This window comes from Girardinichthys multiradiatus, chromosome X, assembly GCF_021462225.1.
Source record: "Girardinichthys multiradiatus isolate DD_20200921_A chromosome X, DD_fGirMul_XY1, whole genome shotgun sequence".
NCBI lineage: Eukaryota > Metazoa > Chordata > Actinopteri > Cyprinodontiformes > Goodeidae > Girardinichthys > Girardinichthys multiradiatus.
In genome coordinates this window covers 8,725,883-8,746,937 of record NC_061817.1, presented here as the reverse complement: position 1 = coordinate 8,746,937, position 21,055 = coordinate 8,725,883, and the positions used below count along the sequence as shown (strand labels likewise).

Sequence of the window (21,055 nt, the reverse complement as noted above, 5' to 3'; positions counted from 1 at the left end):
CACAATGAGAAGAGGTGACCGGACCCTGAGGAAGATTGTGGAGAAGGGCCGATTCCAGACCTTGGGGGACCTGCGGAAGCAGTGGACTGAGTCTGGAGTAGAAACATCCAGAGCCACTGTGCACAGGCGTGTGCAGGAAATGGGCTACAGGTGCCGCATTCCCCAGTCCTGGGCTACAGAGAAGCAGCACTGGACTGTTGCTCAGTGGTCCAAAGTACTTTTTTCGGATGAAAGCAAATTCTGCATGTCATTCGGAAATCAAGGTGCCAGAGTCTGGAGGAAGACTGGGGAGAAGGAAATGCCAAAATGCCAGAAGTCCAGTGTCAAGTACCCACAGTCAGTGATGGTCTGGGGTACCGTGTCAGCTGCTGGTGTTGGTCCACTGTGTTTTATCAAGGGCAGGGTCAATGCAGCTAGCTATCAGGAGATTTTGGAGCACTTCAAGCTTCCATCTGCTGAAAAGCTTTATGGAGATGAAGATTTCATTTTTCAGCATGACCTGGCACCTGCTCACAGTGCCAAAACCACTGGTAAATGGTTTACTGACCATGGTATCACTGTGCTCAATTGGCCTGCCAACTCTCCTGACCTGAACCCCATAGAGAATCTGTGGGATATTGTGAAGAGAACGTTGAGAGACTCAAGACCCAACACTCTGGATGAGCTAAAGGCCGCTATCGAAGCATCCTGGGCCTCCATAAGACCTCAGCAGTGCCACAGGCTGATTGCCTCCATGCCACGCCGCATTGAAGCAGTCATTTCTGCAAAAGGATTCCCGACCAAGTATTGAGTGCATAACTGTACATGATTATTTGAAGGTTGACGTTTTTTGTATTAAAAACACTTTTCTTTTATTGATCGGATGAAATATGCTAATTTTGTGAGATAGGAATTTTGGGTTTTCATGAGCTGTATGCCAAAATCATCCATATTAAGACAATAAAAGACTTGAAATATTTCAGTTAGTGTGCAATGAATCTAAAATATATGAATGTTAAATTTTCATCATTACATTATAGAAAATAATGAACTTTATCACAATATGCTAATATTTTGAGAAGGACCTGTATATATATATACATATATATATACATATATATATATATGTATATATATATATGTATATATATATACATATATATATATACATATATATATATACATATATATATATATATATATATATATATATATATATATATATATATATATATATATATATATATATATGTACATATATGTATTCAACTCCCACCTCCGGGAGAGCTTCGACCAGATCCCGGGGGATGTTGGAGACATAGAGTCCGAGTGGACCATGTTCTCCGCATCTATTGTCGATGCTGCTGCCCATAGCTGCGGCCGTAAGGTCTGCGGTGCCTGTCGCAGCGGCAATCCCAGAACCCGGTGGTGGACACCGGGAGTAAGGGATGCTGTTAAGCTGAAGAAGGAGTCCTATCAGCTGTGGTTGGCTTGTGGGACTCCTGAGGCGGCTGACGGGTACCGTGAGGCCAAGCGTGCTGCGGCCCGGGCTGTGGCAGAGGCAAAAACCCGGGCCTGGGAGGAGTTCGGTGAGGCCATGGAGAAGGACTACCGGTTGGCCTCAAAGCGATTCTGGCAAACCGTCCGTCGCCTCAGGAGGGGGAAGCAGTGCTTTGCCAGCACTGTTTATAGTGGGGGCGGGAGACTGCTGACCTCGACTGAGGACATTATCGGGCGGTGGAAGGAGTACTTCGAGGATCTCCTCAATCCTGCCATCACGCATTCCGTGATGGAAACAGAGGATGGGGACTCGGGGTTGGACTCTTTCATCACCCAGGCTGAAGTCGCCGAGGTGGTTAAAAAACTCCGCGGTGGCAGGGCTTCGGGGTTGATGAGAACTGCCCTGAGTACCTCAAGTCTCTGGATGTTGTAGGGCTGTCATGGTTGACACGTCTCTTCAACATCGCGTGGCGGTCGGGGACAGTGCCTCTGGACTGGCAGACTGGGGTGGTGGTCCCCCTTCATAAGAAGGGGGACCGGAGGGTGTGTTCCAACTACAGGGGGATCACACTCCTCAGCCTCCCTGGTAAGGCCTACACCAGGGTATTGGAGAGGAGAGTCCGGCCGGTAGTCGAACCTCGGCTTCAGGAGGAGCTGTGTGGTTTTTGTCCCGGCCGTGGAACACTGGACCAGCTCTATACCCTCTACAGGGTGCTCGAGGGTTCATGGGAGTTTGCCCAACCGGTTCACATGTGTTTTGTGGACCTGGAGAAGGCATTCGACTGTGTCCCTCGTGATGCCCTGTGGGGGGTGCTCCAGGAGTATGGAATCGGGGGCCCTTTACTAGGGGCCATCCAGTCCCTGTACGAGCGGAGCAGGAGTTTGGTCCGCATTGCCGGCACTAAGTCGGACCTGTTCCCAGTGCCTGTTGGACTCCGGCAGGGCTGCCCTTTGTCACCGGTCCTGTTCATAACTTTTATGGACAGGATTTCTAGACGCAGCCAAGGGCCGGAGGGGGTCGGGTTCAGGGACCAGTGGATTTCGTCTCTTCTTTTTGCAGATGACGTGGTCCTGCTGGCCCCCTCTATCCAAGACCTACAGCATGCGTTGTGGCGGTTCGCAGCCGAGTGTGAAGCGGCTGGGATGAGGATCAGCTCCTCCAAGTCCGAGGCCATGGTTCTCGACCGGAAAAGGGTGGCTTGTCCTCTTCAGGTTGGAGGGGAGTTCCTGCCTCAAGTGGAGGAGTTTAAGTATCTCGGGGTCTTGTTCACGAGTGAGGGAAGAATGGAGCGGGAGATCGACAGACGGATTGATGCGGCTGCCACAGTAATGGGGGCGCTGTGCCGGTCCATTGTGGTGAAGAGAGAGCTGAGCCGAAAAGCAAAGCTCTCAATTTACTGGTCGGTCTACGTTCCTACCCTCACTTATGGCCATGAACTTTGGGTCATGACCGAAAGAACGAGATCCCGGATACAAGCGGCTGAAATGAGCTTCCTCCGTAGGGTGGCCGGGCACTCCCTTAGAGATAGGGTGAGGAGCTCGGCCATCCCCCTCATCTCGGAGTAGAGCCGCTGCTCCTCCACATCGAGAGGAGCCAGTTGAGGTGGCTCGGGCATCTATACCGGATGCCTCCTGGACGCCTTCCTCGGGAGGTGTTCCAGGCACGTCCCACCGGGAGGAGGCCCAGGGGACGGCCCAGGACACGCTGGAGGAACTATGTCTCTCGGCTGGCCTGGGAACGCCTTGGGCTCCCCCTTGAGGAGCTGGAGGAGGTGTCTGGAGAGAGGGACGTCTGGGCGTCTCTGCTGAGTCTGCTGCCCCCGCGACCCGGTCCTGGATAAGCGGAAGACGAGTACGAGTATACATATATATATATATATATATATATATATATATATATACATTTAAGCATACATGTGAGAATCTACACAGGAGATGCTAAAGAGAGAATTCAATTCAATTATCATCACACCCAGTATAACATCACATCTGGTCTTAACATGTAGAGACTTAATGATCACTCACAGCAGGAAGGCTAGATAATTTGAATTATAGTTTTTAAAGAGAAATTAGAATTGCCTAAATGCTTTTCAAATCAGGAGATTAAAAACTAGCCACAAAACTCTAATTAGTGGCTCTCAAGTTGAAAATGTCCAATAATATTATTATTAAAGCTATTCCCATTTAGTTCAGCGGTGCTGCTAAAAAATACCCACTAAATCCTCAAGTCAAATCCTTTCAGACTGGTTTAGTTTCTTCAAAGGTTCTTTAAAGGAACACTGAAACTAGGCAGCCTGCTTTCATTCAACCTCTAGAGCAAACACAAACCATGAAACATAAACACGTGCATGTAGGAACACATGGACACAATCTGCTTTGAAGAGTCTCAAACAAAGGTTCTATAAACCACCATCCACCTCTGATAGCTTCACAGCATCCTTCCCCATCCAATACAGAACATAGGTTAAAACAATGGTTCTGTAATGTTTTAAAAACAATTTTGTTATCCCTGTTTTACTAGGGGTGCACTGATTGCAGTTTTATGGCAGATCACGATCAATAAAAAGCCTGACCTGCCGATTTCGATTTAAAGCTGATACCAATTTCTTTTTATAATCGTTACTGTCAGGTGTTATAGGTTCACAACACACCTTTAATGTTCAATTAAATTTTATTGAAAAACATTGACCAATACCCACGAAACAATACAAACTTGTTTGAACTGCACATGAGGCCATGCTCTCAAATATAAATGCAAAGTTTAGAGCATTGCACTTCATTTAGTCTTCAATTTTTCACATTTGAAAAGAAACAAAACTTGCACAAAAGGTTTGACAAGTAGATAAGATTGGTGGAGAAGATCAGTTTCACATGTAAGAATCAGCCGTTCACTGATCTCCCAAAATGATGGAAATCGGGGGCAATTGATCGATCGGCCGGCCTATCAATTGGTGCACCCTTGGTTTTGTCTTTCTTCCTAATCCATTTTTGCATTTTTCTTTGAAGGTTCTTGTGAAAGCAAATCTAGTCTAATAATTTCCTACAACTTTTTAATTACAGCTTGACAAGAAGCATTCAAAAATGCCCATTGATAGGATTGTTTATCATTATTTAGAAAAAAAAAAATCAAATCTCTTCAACTGCATATATATAAACATATCCTGAAAGAAAACCTAGCCTAAAGTGACATCTCCTCTAAACACGTTGAGCAGGATTGTACTGTGTCTGCAGCCTAACATACACTGAGCTTGCCGTCAGACGTAAACCACAAACTAGTATCTGTGTGTGTGTGTTGCACCTGTTAGCCGACATTGTTCTGGTAAACCACTCACAGTCTCAGCTGCTGCTGAGAAATTAATGGAGGTCAGGGAGCATGCCCCGTGCAGACACAAAGAAACACCCGAACCAAAACAGACACATGCTTAAAAGAGGGCACATTGTGCAGGTAAGCAGCAGCTCCTGCTTTGTGAAAAATACATGTTGCTAAACGTCTGCAAATACTGACATTATGTATCTAACTGGTGCACTTGCAAGAAAAGCGATCTACAAAAGCAACAGAGAGGAAAAACACACTTCTTCCAGGAAAGAGATCTGGGTTAGGTGAGCCAGCCCTGTCAGTGTGTTCCGCCATGTGAACTAATTTCCTGCCACATCATAGACAAACAGGAAGTGCCATTTTACCACCTGCAAAGAAACGCAACCCGTTCCTGATCTGCCTCCTTTTCATCTACCAGAAATTAAATATCATATACCTAACGAGGGGGAAATAATTAACATCTACATCTCATGTTGATGCGGAATAAAAAGAAAAAAAAATTAATTTCAGAACTTCCCATACTGCTTTTTAAACTTTTGTTTAGGTTTATAAATGATCTGCTTTTCCTTGCTAAACTGCTTTGAAACAGCACATGTGATCAAACAATAAAGATAACAAGTAAAAAGACCCGATAGCAAGTTAAATCTAAGTAGATGTACTGTTTCAATCATTGCTGCTCTAATTTACTTTTTTTCTGTGTGAAAGGTTCAAAGAACAAACACATAAATAATGATTGGCTGTCAAAAATGAGACTTTGATGAGTCAATGTGACAAAAACAAAGTTGTTTTTTTTCTATGTCTAAAACCATAGTTTTAGACACAGTTCAGAAATGCAAATCCTCTCATCCTTCACTCAAGCAGCAGGTCCTCATTTGAGGAGGGTTCTCTCCTGTTGTGGTCTACCAGAACTGTGAAGGCATTATGCCTCAAGTCACATTCACTGAAAGGGTAGGCAGCTTCTTACAACAGCCACAGACTGAGCACACAGAAATACACACAGGGCACAGAGAAGAACCACAAGGCTTCTCAGAAACGCTCACTAGTGCTGCACACCCACCCGCCAGTACAAACAGATGGTCAAAATTAGGAGGGGAGGGCGGGGCAAAGGGGGAAGAGAAACTAAAATCGAGAAGAGAAAAAAAGGGGGGGAGGACACATCAGAAAATGAAAGGGAAGGGGAATAAGATGGGGAAGACAGGGGGACACTGAAGAGAGGGTAAAAAGAGGAGAGGGGAATTACATGAACAGGAAGGCAGAAGTGACAGAAAGAAGAATGCTTTCAAACAAATCCCAAACAAGACAGAGGGACAAGAAGAAAAAATGCATTTTGTTGTGCTGATGTTGGTGAAGAACCAGACAAAGAAAACCAATGACCCTGCGATCTTATAACCACCTACATACACTTCTGGAACTGTGTGGTTGTGTGCGTAGGTGACCGTTTCTTGTTTGAGCAAAATGTGTTTGCTTCATTTGTTAGTATACATTTGTGTCATTTTGTGCACTACTTGGTATAGTGGTGAGTCAGATTCTGGTTTTAGTTATTTCAAACTTTGGGAGTCCAGTTTGCATTTATGTTGTGCTTACATGACATAGAATCTGGTACATAATCAGGACTTTTCTAAGTGCATGTGTTGTGTGTGGGTGTACATATATAATACCGTGTTTTTGTGTGTGCTGTGTACATCTGGCTGGCAACTGAACACAGAGAGGTCCCCATTGAGGATAACATCTGCAAGGGTGTTGACTAGAGGCTGATAGTGGATGATTAGAAACACCTGGAAAAATAAAAACACAAAAACAGACATTCACAATGTTTTTCTCCTGTCAAGCTTCCAAGTAAAATCAACACACTTCCACTACTGATAAGTACAGATGAACAGATTATGATTTTCTGGTATTAACCAGAATGTTGAATTCATAAATAAACAGGAAGTGCTTTTATTTTGAGATAAAGAAAAAACAAAAAACAAAATTGTCTGTTTTATAAAATAGAAAGATGTTGAAGCAAAGCATCCCCACAGCATAATGCTGCCACCATAAATTACAATAGGGAGGCTTAGGGCTGGGGTCTCAAACTAAACTCCCCCATAGCCAGAGTCCTTCAGCATTAGATGCGTTTCGACCTCAACACACCTGAATTAGATAATTAGATCATACGCTGGACTTTTTTTTTACTTGACTGCTAGCTGATGATCTAATTAAGCCATTTGATTCAGCTGTTATGGACCAGAGATGATCTAGAATTTAGCATGTGGTTTATTTTGTCTTCAAACATCCCACAGTGATTTATTACAGAGGTCAGTTTGAGAGACATCTTTGATGTCATCATTATGAAGCTACAAGCAGATGTTATGGAACAATTTATATCCTGTGGTTCGAGAAGGTCCCTGGCTAATCAATAAAGTACATCTTTTCACAGGAGAACGTGCATATCCCTGTCCCCTGCACCTTTTACTCCTGACTACATGAGAAAGAGATCTGTTATAAGAGACTAGTCCCAAACCTCGATAGAGTCCAAATTGGGTATCAGATATTTGTTTTTGCTATTTAACTGCGACTCAAGTCCAGAGCTGAGACTTAACAAGCCTTCTGATGTCTACCACGTTGGTTACTTACTTGAGACAGCAGGTAGAGGGACACCTGGGGATTAATCTTCCGCTCTTCAGACTGAGAAAACAAAAAGAATATAATCCGTTTTAATAAGATCATATATGATAAGGAAAATGTATTTCAAACCTGATGTCAGTGGTTTTGGGAACATTTGTATGCCTAAATAAAACTCTTTATCTAAAGTCTTCTCAATATGCCAAGTAAAAAATAAACCAAATGAAAATGTCAAGATTATACACAATCTTTAAACATGGCTACACCAGTTATTTAAATGTCAAACTATAGTAGTATGTAGAAAAAGTGGATTACTAATGTCAGATATTCAAGAACACACCAACAGGAAGCAATTACTTTTGATTTGACACTTTCAAACATTCTTAAGTTACATTAAGGAAAATGTTTCATTTTGAAGAATCATGTTTAAGAAACTGAAAATCTGAGTGAGTTGATTTTATTCTATAACTATAATCACAAACGTAAGAGGGAAAAAAAATTTTCCTAGTATGACAGCATTTATAACCATGTTGTGTAAAATCAGTGAATATAGTAAAATAAACGAAACAGCCTAAATAAAGCCTCCCAATCCGAACCTGTGGAGATAAGTGTTTTTTTACATCCAGATATCACAAGTACACAGAGTACAGACGCTCTATTATTTACTTATTTTGGTCCAGTTAATGTGTAAAATTGATAGGTTTTGATTACCTAAGTTAATGTGTATAGCTCAGAAATTGCTCTAATGAATACAACTGCTTAAGTGCATATTTTTTAAAATAAAAAATACGTGGCCTTTAAGAAAATCTAGTCTGTCCTTAGTGAATTATTTTAAAAATACAGAAGTTGTGCTCGTTCTTTTTTGTGTTGGTGCAGTGTGATTTGTGTAGATTGACTTCGATCCGGCTCAGGCAAAAACAGGATTTGGGTCAAATTTATGAAGGGAACGTAAGTACTGCAGAGTTCGTGCCGTGGAGGCGCAGAGAGCAGACGGACGCTGTGTAAACTGGTTAGTGTTGAAGTGTTTGTGACGGTGAACATACCGTCTCAGGACTGACCAAAGAGTAGACGTAGAGGGGCAAGAAGAGACGATTAAGGAGGTGGTCTGTCAGCACGTCATTCAGGAATTCACAGTTGATGATGAGGATATCATTCAGGTAGTGAAGATGGTCAAGGTGCTCAGCTACCAGGTCACTCAACTTTCCTCTGTTCTTATGCCTGCAACACAGCAGAAAGAAACACTGAGTAATCTGTCAAGCTGATCAAGGACCTTGGTATGTCTTAAACAGTTATCTCTTGATCTGTTTGCAGAAATACCAATTGTAAAAAATTGCAAAAATCCTAATACCACATACACTGATACCAAAGTAAATACTGTTTAACAGGGACCAGGATAAAACTTCCAAATCTGAGACAACCATGCCCCCTAGAGGCTACAAAGAGAAGGAAACACTTACTCTTCATCTGTCTGCACACACTTGTCCAGTTCGATGACATGGCTACCGATAAACCAGACCAAGTTACTGAAATACGGGACCGCTGTCTTATCTCGAATGTAGTGAAGCATGTGCTGGTTGTCCACTGGAGAGTGTGGGAGCAAAAGGGGGGAGATGTTACTAAGGATGCCCATAGAAATTAATACGCATTAACACAGTTATTGGTCTGTACTGCGTGTGGAATTTAAAAGCTGAACATGATCATAAATGCAAAAAAAAAATATTCCCAATTAGAAAATTTACTAAAAAGTCCCCAGAGACTACCAGAAACACAGGTAAGAAAATAAATTGTTTTTATATGAGAGACAGCCATATTCACTACTGCTTTGTTGGTGTACACTTTTTAGTTTTCCTATAACAGTGAAACGGTACTCCCACTGTCACTGCTATTTGCACAACAAAATTCAGTGATGTGGAAATGTAATCGGTATAAAATTCAACAAACAGTTTAACAAGTTACAGAAAAACTTTACATCATCCTGTTCCTACGGTTTAAAGTCCTTTAATGAGATGCCAGAGAAAGTACCAGAAGGATGTGAGCTTTCTCTGGCTCTCTGGAGAATAAGGTAACAAAGCCCTGGCCATCTCCCACCTACTGCTGCACACTGCTGGCCAGCTGGCTGAAAGCTTTTACAATGTTACCCTCACTAACAAGACAGACAAAAAAGTAAAAAAATTTAAATTTGCTGTTTGGAAAAAAAATATTTTGGAAAGTAACAGGAGTGTCACTCACTACTCTAATTAAGATATTAAGATAGAGTGGTATGTCTGTTAAGCAGCCTACCAGCCTGCAATTAGCCATAAACAGGCCAAACCTATCAGTAAATTTGATCTTTTGTCTTAATTTTTAAGAGTTTACTGGATAACACCATTTGCATGCAGATAACATTGTGCATCCTAAGAGAAAAAAATATTTTTCCCAGTGACTGACGGGATTAACTTAGGAAAATTAAACATTAATGTTTTATAAAGCTTTCTGCACCATCTCTCTTCATAATGGGAAAAATATTTTTTCATGTGCCACCACCATTAAAATAAGAGAACCTCTTCCAAAAAAAAAAAAAAAAAAAAAAAAGAATGAGCTTTTGGAAGAAATTAGGCCAAGAACAACAATTAAAGTGGCATGCAGGGTTTTCTGCATGTATGCCGGTGGCTGATTGATGATAAATGATTTCTAAGCACACCTACCCATATATTAGAAACAAATACACCATTAAGAAGCAGGACTTGGTAACAGCAATTAAGAGCTGATTTAACCTAAAAATTACTTCATATTTGACCAGGAAAAAGGCTATTTCTTATACAGATTTCTACTTAGAACAAGTTTAATCTTTAATTTAGAACTGCACTGTGTTTGTAGCAGAGCAGTATGAACTGTGCCAAATCAGCTCAGCCAGATACTGATACCCAGCTGTAAAATAGACTGAATGAATGGAACCAACTTACATGAAACTGTAGTTAGGCAGATGGGACGCGTAGAAGAAGGAGGAGGAGGAGAGACAAGGAGAGGAAGAGTGATTGGAGAGGGAAGAGGGAGACAGACACAGGGTTAATGTGAGTAAAGGGGCGGCTGTGGACGGGTGGAGGCAGGGAAGGATCCCACAGTCATCTTAACAAACTGCAAACAATACCACACTTGGAAAAGAAGTTTTAATATTTAATAGCGGTGCTAAAACTTTTTTTGTATTTTTTTAAATAGATGGTCTTTGACCAATGAAAACTCAATCTGATCAGTAATCTGTTTGGTGTGTTGCAAAACACATTTCAATGTATTTCATTGGGAGTTTATGTCACAGACCATAACAAAGTTGTACTTAATTTTGAAGCGAAAGGAAATATTGGTATGGACTCTGACGAGGCCATTCTAAAAACACAAATATGATTTGATTTAAACCACATTATTGTATGTCTGGCTGCATGTTTCCAATTGTTGACCTGCAGGATAGTGTCTCCCAATCAAGTCTTTTGTAGCCTCTTAACAGGTTTCAGTCAGATTGGTCCTCAATTTTCCTTCATCAGTCTTCCTATCAGCTCAGACACGCCTCCCACACCCTGCTGAAGAAAAGTATTCCCAGGCCGCCACAACCATTTTGCAGACAGTATGCTTAGACCGATAAATATACACTGCTCAAAAAAATAAAGGGAACACTTAAACAACACAATATAACTCCAAGTAAATCAAACTTCTGTGAAATCAAACTGTCCACTTAGGAAGCAACACTGATTGATAATTAATTTCACATGTTGTTGTGTAAATTAAATAGACAACAGGGGGAAATCTTTGGCGATTAGCAAGACGCTCAATAAAGGAGTGGTTCTGCAGGTGGGGACCACAGACCACTTCTCAGTACCGATGCTTTCTGGCTGATGTTTTGGTCTCTTTTGAATGTTGGTGGTGCTTTCACACTCGTGGTAGCATGAGACGGACTCTACAACCCACACAAGCGGCTCAGGTAGTGCAGCTCATCCAGGATGGCACATCAATGCGAGCTGTGGCAAGAAGGTTTGCTGTGTCTGTCAGCGTAGTGTCCAGAGCCTGGAGGCGCTACCAGGAGACAGGCCAGTACACCAGGAGACGTGGAGGAGGCTGTAGGAGGGCAACAACCCAGCAGCAGGACCACTACCTCCGCCTTTGTGCAAGGAGGAACAGGAGGACCACTGCCAGAACCCTGCAAAATGACCCCCAGCAGGCCACAAATGTGCATGTGTCTGCACAAATGGTTAGAAATCGACTCCATGAGGATGGTATGAGGGCCTGACGTCCACAAATAGGGGTTGTACTCACAGCCCAACACCGTGCAGGATGCTTGGCATTTGCCAGAGAACACCAGGATTGGCAAATTCACCACTGGCACCCTGTGCTCTTCACAGATGAAAGCAGGTTCACACTGAGCACATGTGACAGACGTGACAGAGTCTGGAGACACCGTGGAGAGCGATCTGCTGCCTGCAACATCCTTCAGCATGACCAGTTTGGCAGTGGGGTGGCCGTGCGGCCCTCAAAAGAAATGTTGTGTGTCAGCAGTTCCTGCAAGATGAAGACATTGAAGCTATGGACTGGCCCGCCCGTTCCCCAGACCTGAATCCAATTGAGCTCATCTGGGACATCATGTCTCGCTCCATCCACCAACTTCACGTTGCACCACAGACTGTCCAGGAGTTGGCGGATGCTTTAGTCCAGGTCTGGGAGGAGATCCTTCAGGAGACCATCCGCCGTGTCATCAGGAGCATGTCCAGGAGTTGTAGGAGGTCACACACAATACTGAGCCTCATTTTGACTTGTTTTAAGGACATTACATCAAAGTTGGATCAGCCTGTAGTGTGTTTTTCCACTTAATTTTGTGTGTGACTCCAAATCCAGGCCTCCATTGGTTAATAAATTTGATTCCCATTGATATATTTTTTGTGGGATTTTGTTGTCGACATTTTCAACTTTGTACAGAACAAAGTATTCAATGAGAATATTTCATTCATTCAGATCTAGGATGTGTTATTTGAATGTTCCCCTTATTTTTTTGAGCAGTGTAGTTTGTTTTCTGCAACACAGCAGCTTCCTCCATAGGGTCCTAGTGTCCCCTACATTGCTTGTGGCAAACTACCAACAGGACATCTTATGGCTTTCTTCTTGTCACTGCTTCATAAAAGGCAGCTATATGGAGTGTATAACAATAGTTTTCCTGTGAACAGATGCTCCCAACTGAGCTGTGGATCTCTGCAGCTTCAGATGGTAACTGCTGGCACTGAACTTTAGGGAAATCAGAGTAAAGCTGGTGAACACAGACGCATGCCACACTTTTCAACTTTTTATCTGATGACATTTTAAAAACCATGCACCATTCCCTTTGATGTTATAGTTATGTGTTGGTCTATCACATAAAATCCCAATAAATTGCATTTCTTGCTGCTGTAATGAGATCAATTGTGACAATGCATAAATTAGTCGTAGTGTGACTAACCTGTTTTCCAGGTGGTCATTTGTTGCAGTGCATGGACAAGGAATCAGTAGCACGCATCAATCAGATACAATTTAACACCAAAAAGGTAATATTCTTCATTCTTATTTTATCCATTTTACACAGCTTCATTGTGACTTGAAAGCAACTCTTGGCATTGTGCTATGACAAACAAGCAAAATAATACAGCAGAGTTGTACTTCCCTTTGAGAGATTCCTTATATATTATAGCTAAGCATAAAATTAGACGAGCAATAAATTCAACAGACTACAAAGTTAAACTAAATAAGATTTCAGATCATCTGAGATAAGGTCAGTTGCCCAGACTAACTGTTGAAGGTTTCGGAGTCAAGAGTTCATGGATGATGCAAGAAAACATTGTAGGGAACATTGTGTTACATCTAGCAAAGTTACACATGACAGTAATTGAGAAAGAGACTGTGTTATTCCTCTGGACTAAACTGTGAAGCTAACTACTTTTTGTGATTGCCACATGATTCCAAAATTATGACTTCATAAAAGAATGTAAATTAGTAAAAGCAAAACCAGTTTGTTTTGCTTTTGATATTAAATAAATCATGTAAAATCCCAGTTTTGTCTTTTTGAATTCTTCATTTCTGCTTTACATAGCCAACACTTGTCATAACAGAAAGCGTATAGTGGGATAATGTTAGTCAACATTTTTAGATTGTGGAATTGTATACAATTTACATGAAACCACCACATGAACTATAACAGCATGAACCCACATAACAAAAAGTCTTCATGCACCTGACAGCAGTCAATAGGTTTTAGCCAAAATAAGACTAACTACCCAGGCAACTACAATCTGACGTAAATTCTAACTCATAAAGCTGTAAGATGAACTCTGTAAACAAGAGCAGGTCTAATTAAATGTTACAATGATCTTTCACAGAAACAGATGCATCACAATCATCAGCGAGATGAAGCAATATGAATGAAGTGGTCTTAACCCCGACACTAGAGCTGCATACTGGTTGTTAAATGACAGTATGTGTCATACACTGAATAATTATGAACTGGATTTGTATTAAATGTTGTGGTGGGGGCTATTACTGTCAAGGGCTCGATGACTTTGCATATAACCTGCGTGACAAACATTTACTAGAATAAAAAACAGAAATACATACATTCTATTAAGCCAAATAAAAATCAGCAGAGCGCACATACGTTAATATTACCTGCTACTCATGCTGTCCCAGAATCCTCTGCATTTGTGGGCATGCATGCACCTGGCACTTACCTTTGTATACGTTGAGTGTGATGGTGCGAACCGCGATGCGAACCATGCTTTCTGGGTGGTTGAAAAACTTAATGGCTTCGGTGTACAGGGCAAAGTCATTAGTGTGCTGTGTGTGGGAGACAGAGAGGAGGCGCTGGTGAGCAAGGCTTCACAGAGCCATGCTCCAGCCATAAATGACAACAGAGAGATTAAAAAGGGAGCTGGACAGAAATGCTGACCTGTATTATATTTGATCAGATTTTAGGAATAACGTTTCAGCATTGTGAATGACATAACTAAGAAAAATATTGATTAATAAAAAATTATTGATTAAATTGATTATATTTCAGACAATTCTTTATAAAAAGGAAAACAACTGGATAAGTTGAGGATTTTCACTCGTGTAGAATTGTCTGGTAAATTCTTGAAGGCATTAGATGCACAGAAAAACTATTCCATGAACAACATTAAGGACACACATAATCTTACTTACTTAATAATGTTTTTATATTCTTTAAACAGTTTCAGATCTTAAAGCCATCTCTCTGTGCCCGTGCATGGCCCTCCACCCTCCTGTTCCTTACTTACTGAGGCCTCCAAGTAACTGCAGTACAAACTGTAAATTTTAGCAGTCACTCAGAGGTTTCAGCAAATAAAGCAATCTATTCCTGAAACCAAACCTTGTAGCTTGTAATCTAGTTGAGAAGATCAAACTTGTTTATCTGACCCAATCAGAAAACAGATATCCAATGGCGCCACCTGGAGGAAAGAAATCCTTAGAACATGACTGACCTGTAGTTTGCTTTACCATGCAGGAACAGCGATAATAATTATAGAACAGTAGACCAATATTCTGCGAGTTGTAGGATAAGAATCTGACATTTCTAACTTCATGCAGAATTAAACACAGGTAATCTGCTTGGCTTTGGTCACAGTTTCATAAGACATTATGTTTACTGTGGTTATGAATGGCACAAAGTAAACTGGAAAATAAAAAAATAAACTATAAAGACACAAAGCTTTCACTCAAATATTGTTTCAATAATCAAAATGGTTTTGGTTTCAGGAGCACAGCTACCATTGACAGTACACTAATAACTTTCCCCCGCGTACACAGAAAAATGGAAAGGTACTGTGGAAAAACATCATCACTGACAGTAAAACTGGATGGTTAAAGCTTTTAGGAATAACATTTATTACTGTACAAACAGGTGAATTACAACCAATTTAGAAAGTAAACTCATTGGAACTAAGTTCTAAATAAAGATTTGTATCAAAGGAAAGAAGACACTTTTTGTAGGGTTCCTGTTCATTTTGAAAAATCAAAGAAAAAATAGTTTTCTGGCCTAAAATAAACAATAAAAAGTATTGTCGTCAAATCAGCTACCACTACAAAAATATTAGAACAACAAAAGAACAAGCTCTGTAACTTTCTGCTATCATTACTATGGTAGTTAAACTCCCTTCCTTCTTGACTCTAGAGCATGGCAGAAATGGTCGTCACTTCATGAACATTTCACTTTTCTGTCCATCTTTGTTTTCTCATGTACCCACCCATCTGTGGCCTCACCTCATTGTAGAAGAAGTGCACAGTGTGGTTGTTCAGCTTGAGAGACAGGGTCTTGAGGAAGGAAATATAGTAAGCCATGATCTCTTCGTCTGAGAAGTCGAACTTGTGGACGATGATGGAGTTGACGTGGTTGTTCGACAACAGATAGTCTGTACAGAGAAGAGAACTTAAATAGAAATCTATAATAAATACCCTAATAGCTGACACTTTAATAATCAATTGTTTCCCTTTAAAAGTCTAAAAACACCAAAGCTACCCACTAAGATTAACAGGCTTCAGCTGAAATTCTGTTGTTTGGTAATGACTGGCAAATAAGACCCAATTGTCTGCTTCCAACAAACAATGTTATTTATTTCTCAGACCAACAAGCAGATCCAAAAAGGGTTCCGTTCCCATCGAGACTGTCCTATCTATTTTCTTCAGTATGTTAGCATACTTACATAGGGAAGTCTCATGGCTGATGTTTTCAAACAAAATGTTGAGGGTCTGAAGGAGTTGGACGCAGACGTAGCGCCCAGACTTTTGCCGCAGGATGTTCAAGAAGTAGACAAACATGTTCTTCTCCAGGAAAAAGCTGATCAGTGAGTGCAGACAAACAAAACAACTCCGTCTTGATTACAAGATTTAACAGTCAAAAGGTTCTGGCATCTCCTTAACTAACACTAAGAAACATGCAAGAGTAAAAATCTGGAAAAATTCATCTCTTTGTCAATTTGAAGAAAAACGTATATAATTGCATATACTCTTGAAGCAACCTAATTGGCTCTTTCTTCTTAACAGGACAGGCTTTCAGTATGGCATCATTAGCATCCAGGAAATAACTGACATAATTCACTAGTTGGGTTTAAAAACAAAGACTGCAATTTTTGTTCACTTTTTTTTCAAGCCGGCGTCATTTGGCTACCTTTTTTTATGTAAAAATGATTAGAACTGAAGAGATTTAAACTTTTCCGACAGAAAAAACATACATAACCACACAGTTAACACACTATGACATCCATAAGGGTTACCTTCAGAGATTTACTGCTGACAAAGAGCCGATATAGGCATGGACTGGGACTTACTCAAACACAGAGCTGTCATTCTGATCCCCCCAGATGAGGATCTCTGTGATGGAGCGGATGGTCTCAACTAGCAGGTTTCGGTTGTGATCCGTCACAGTGGTGTTTTTGGTGAGAATATGGTACATGTATCTGACAGAAACATGAAGGAAGGAATACAAATGTTAAAGCAGCCCCAAATTTGTGAATAAGCACAAGCCAGTTACTGGGGTCAACCTCTGATAAAGTGAGGTTTTAAAAGGTTAAAGTTGCCATCAGACCATACCCACGTTTTTACGTTCTTTCAATGAGATTCGAGCAGAAACACTCCAGAGTAACCCGGGTTTCAAGTATAGAACTTTAGTAAAACAACGCTCACCCCCCCCCACCTGTTGCTGTGCACTACCAGCCAGCTGGATTTTTCCTCACAAGACAGACAAATTTGGCTGGTACTGGTCGCCACAAACACAAACAGTGATGTTGTGGAAACCTAGGGATCGCCACCTATCACTGTTATTAAACAGCTAAATTATTAAACTGCAGTTTTGTTTTATTCCTTCCTGACTGCCAATGGCAGTAAACAACGTGGATACGTCTCCTTGCGCTGCATACAGGTCGAGATTTTATGTACACAAAGTCACGTACATGACGTGTAGCCTACCTGGCTGCTGCGTCCATAAATAGCACCTGGAGACTACGTTCGGTCTCCTCGGATCTTCTCGCTGAGGAGAAGTTCTGAGTGACCAGTGCGAGTGGCAGTCATCCAGGAATTCACAGAACCATAGTTAATATGTAACTTTTATTAGTAAGCTAAAAACCAACTTGAACATTAATACTAAACTTAGCTGGAATTCTATATTTCTGCTTAAGTTTATGTCTTATAATAAAACAAATCTAATAAAAAGGTGCTAGAAAACATCAGCATAACTTTAATTATCATATGTATTTATATATATGTTAAACAGACAATATATTATTTTTTACAACCGTTGGACAATTTTATACTTTTTAGTTTTAAATAAAAGATATTTGAATATTTTACTTATTTTTGGGTAAATACCGTTTTTTCTCAAAGTTATCATGACCCATAAATGACCAGAATAGCAGTCAGTACAGACATAGAGCAATATATATATATATATATATATATTTATGAAAATAACTAATAAATCCTTCTAACAGTGACAGCCTTTAGTGCTAGTAGTGGACTGAGAGGAATTTGTCTAAAACTTAAAGTTCTGGGCCTCCAACGGGAGCCTAACAGCACTCATATTAAACACCTGGTTGCATCCTTGTTTAATCCAGGTTCAATCAACACCTAATCTTGCTCCTAATTAAGGCACCTGTTAAAGTAATACGGTCTGAAGTTTAGCAAACTTGCTCAAAACATACACTGGTAACCCCATGCTGTAGGCTACTTCCATGTTAACTCAGCCTGTCCCATGGACTCAATTTAAAGTTCGGCCCTATAGGTTTTGTAGGTGTATATTTTGCTAGTTTTAAAAGGGAATTAATTTGTTTTATTGACTAAAACCACAGGAATCCGATAGGGTTAACGGTTACATGCTAGCTAGCATTTTATGTTACACATTTATTACATAGACGATAAAGCAACCACAGCTAGCTTTATTGTTATCCAACATGATAGAGTACTGTTGATGGTGCCCTTATTGTTAAAATAAGTTATGAATGAGCGAATATTGACGTTATTTTAAAGCTGTGCCTATGAGCTAACGTTAGCTTACGTTAGGATAACTACTCACTTCAAATGGTCCAACGAGTGAATGTTTTTCGTCTTCCCCTGTCCTCCAACCCAGCTCCGTGACCGGCCGAACATGGTTGCGGTTTTTAACAGAGCTGCTGTTCTGTTAGATGCGCTATTTTGCAAATGTTAGGGGGTGGATTTGTCCATAGCACCCACTTTCCCTTGTACCGATACCTTCTCAGCAAACAGAGGGAGATAGGCGGAGACGGCGTAATGGGTTTACGATATGGGGTATTCTGGGAGTTGGTGTTCTCACTGACAATTCAGGGCCTTCGCCATATTGTGCATGGCAGGTCGCCTTGAAAACCAATGCAAGTGTGTTTGAAGCTCCGAAAAAAAGAAACACTAAAATATTAGTTTAAATTTTATTTGTCGTTTGTGTACACAATAATACATATTGAGAATTAATAATACTGTTCATTAATTAAACATCAACAATAAGCGAAAATCAAAAATAACTAGAATGATATAGGGTGTCTTATTATACATCAGAAAATATGCCAAACTACCATTTTATTTAATTTTAATAATAATAAAGATAATAATAATAATAATAATAATAATAAGAAGAAAAGCAGTAGTTATAGTAGTGTTTACTAACTTAAATAGTAGGGTATATATATTAATTGATGTGAATAATTATGACCAAAAACTACAAAAACAACACTTAAACTGTTAAACGTAAACTCCACTATTTATTTAACTGAGAAAACAGTTTCCAGCTAAACCTGCGTTGGTTTCCAAGGCAACCTTGCCACTCACAATAAGACGGACGCGTTCACGTATGGTTTGTAAGGGTGTCTCAAGTACGATGCTTAATTCGCGCGACGACTTTTCCTTCTCTACGCCCCCTACACAGATTGACATATCTAACAGCCAATCACAGCAAATACTGCTAATTGGTGAGCCTATCACCTGTCAAGGGTTCAGACGTTGCGTTGTGTCAGCTATGTTTTGATGTAGTTGGCAAAAACGTTGTGGGACATTTAGCTGAAACTATCGTAAGAATAAGGCGTATGTGAATACCCGTTCTCTTCCTTGTAGTTTATGAGTACTCCAAGACCACAACAAGTACAAATGTTCGGCTTTGTTTTGGCTAACCTTGGATGTTACTGCTTTTAGCCGTTACCAGCTGGCATGGTGTGAATTCGGAAAGCCCCTCAAGAAACCAATGTGGAGAATGCTTCAAGCAAGCTAAAACGACATTTGAACTCTGTTCCGGGGTTATTATTAGCAATGACCGTATCGTCGTTCACTTTGCCCGATGTTCTCCTGTTTTATTCAGGACCATACAGATAAACTGCTGGGAACTGCACAGCTTCCTCGATTACTGCTGCAAGCCGAAATGGACGCGACTGTCCCATTAACTCCGACATAATCTCAGCGATAACCACCACCGACCCCGAATCAGCCGTGCTCACACCAAACCGCGGCTGTTTTTCTTTTCTATGACACACCCGGTTTATGCCCAGCTAGATTCGGTGGAACTGGTTTTGGATGAGCTCCCATATATGTTTTACTTGGGCCTGTTTTTTGTGAACGTCCTCATCCTCTACTATGCCTTTCTGATGGAGTATATTGTCCTGAATGTGGGGATAGTGTTCCTGCCCGAGGACATGGACCAGGCGCTGGTGGACCTCGGGGTGCTGTCCGACCCGGCCTCCGTACCTTACGACACCGACCCGGAGATGGATGTGTTTGAGGGATACTTGGAATGACAAGGTGGGACTGAGGCATCAAAGCCATGGGGAATCATACCTCACAGTGGATGCTATTGCAAGCTGCCTCTCAAAGAGACGTTTTATTGCAAAAGTAAGTTTCTGAAGCTAAAATACTCACAATTCAGAATATTCGTTTTTTTCTTAAGAGAACTTTTTAAAAGCTGACCTTTTTTTCAGGTGGTCTCGACTCAGAGGAAGGTAGCCTGGTGAAGAGTGGACTGATGGCTGCCTCTTCAGCAACTTTGTGTTGAGGTCCAGCACCATTGGCTCTTGCTTTGGACACAAAAAGGGAAATCTCTGTGTGCGCCCAGTAAAGCTCCTAGAAAGCTACTCTCACTACCCAAGCGATGGAAAATGGTTCTCCTGACTTGGATGAAGATCCAGCAGCCTGGCACACACTCCCAACTCCCCCAGCTGGTTCACTCAGTCAGAACGGGTCTTTTGAGGTTCCTTACGCTGTATTCCAGCACCATCAGGGACATGCACTCTCTCAGGAGTACAGTTGGCGACTGGGTGCGCTGACAACACGTAATGCTATTACTGGAGATATGCTGTGAAGCAAAAATGTTTTAAAGTTCTGCTTGTTACGCTGTTTTACTGCAATGCAGAAGGGGTCTTTTTTTGTGTTCAGTTACAGTAGATTTGGCAAAATAATTTTTAATATGAATGAAAATCCCTTGAAGATTTTTATTCTGTGTTCAACACTGCGTTTTAGGAGGACTCTGAGAAACATTGCTTGATTTTTGTGTCTTCAGTTGATTTAGCTGAAAATGTCCCTGTTACTCTTCTGTGCAAACATCACAAATCTAAAATCTCTTTCATAAAGTGTACATTCTCAACAGCAATAATAAACTGGAGCAAAGCAGTG

At 41.0% G+C, this 21,055-nt stretch overlaps 2 protein-coding genes across 7 annotated transcripts in view; one reads left to right on the top strand and one right to left on the bottom strand.

The window, feature by feature from the left end:
- LOC124862631 (protein CLEC16A-like) overlaps positions 1-18,679 on the bottom strand; it is a 55,991-nt gene extending 37,312 nt beyond the window's left edge. For 3 of the 6 annotated variants that reach the window (XM_047356674.1, XM_047356676.1, XM_047356677.1), the window contains exons 1-10: positions 18,465-18,678; positions 16,726-16,854; positions 16,102-16,235; positions 15,662-15,810; positions 14,113-14,218; positions 10,342-10,347; positions 8,857-8,980; positions 8,443-8,617; positions 7,412-7,462; positions 6,454-6,570 (exon numbers count right to left, since the gene is read on the bottom strand). In XM_047356674.1, coding sequence (XP_047212630.1) covers positions 6,454-6,570; positions 7,412-7,462; positions 8,443-8,617; positions 8,857-8,980; positions 10,342-10,347; positions 14,113-14,218; positions 15,662-15,810; positions 16,102-16,235; positions 16,726-16,854; positions 18,465-18,538 — 1,065 coding nt within the window. In that variant the 5' untranslated portion in view covers positions 18,539-18,678. Of the gene's footprint in view, positions 1-6,453; positions 6,571-7,411; positions 7,463-8,442; positions 8,618-8,856; positions 8,981-10,341; positions 10,348-14,112; positions 14,219-15,661; positions 15,811-16,101; positions 16,236-16,725; positions 16,855-18,464 lie in introns of all 6 variants that reach the window. The other 3 variants (XM_047356672.1, XM_047356675.1, XM_047356673.1) reach the window with 3 other exon arrangements.
- Positions 18,680-19,269: 590 nt separating this feature from the next.
- On the top strand, positions 19,270-21,055 carry LOC124862370 (dexamethasone-induced protein homolog). Its single transcript, XM_047356244.1, has 2 exons — positions 19,270-20,278; positions 20,365-21,055. Exon 1 carries the CDS (start codon positions 19,915-19,917, stop codon positions 20,182-20,184), a length of 270 nt encoding a protein of 89 aa, XP_047212200.1. The 5' UTR covers positions 19,270-19,914; the 3' UTR covers positions 20,185-20,278; positions 20,365-21,055.

Bases quoted from the DNA above. Each gene is read 5' to 3' on its own strand.
- LOC124862370 (XM_047356244.1), top strand. From the start codon at position 19,915: ATGACACACCCGGTTTATGCCCAGCTAGATTCGGTGGAACTGGTTTTG.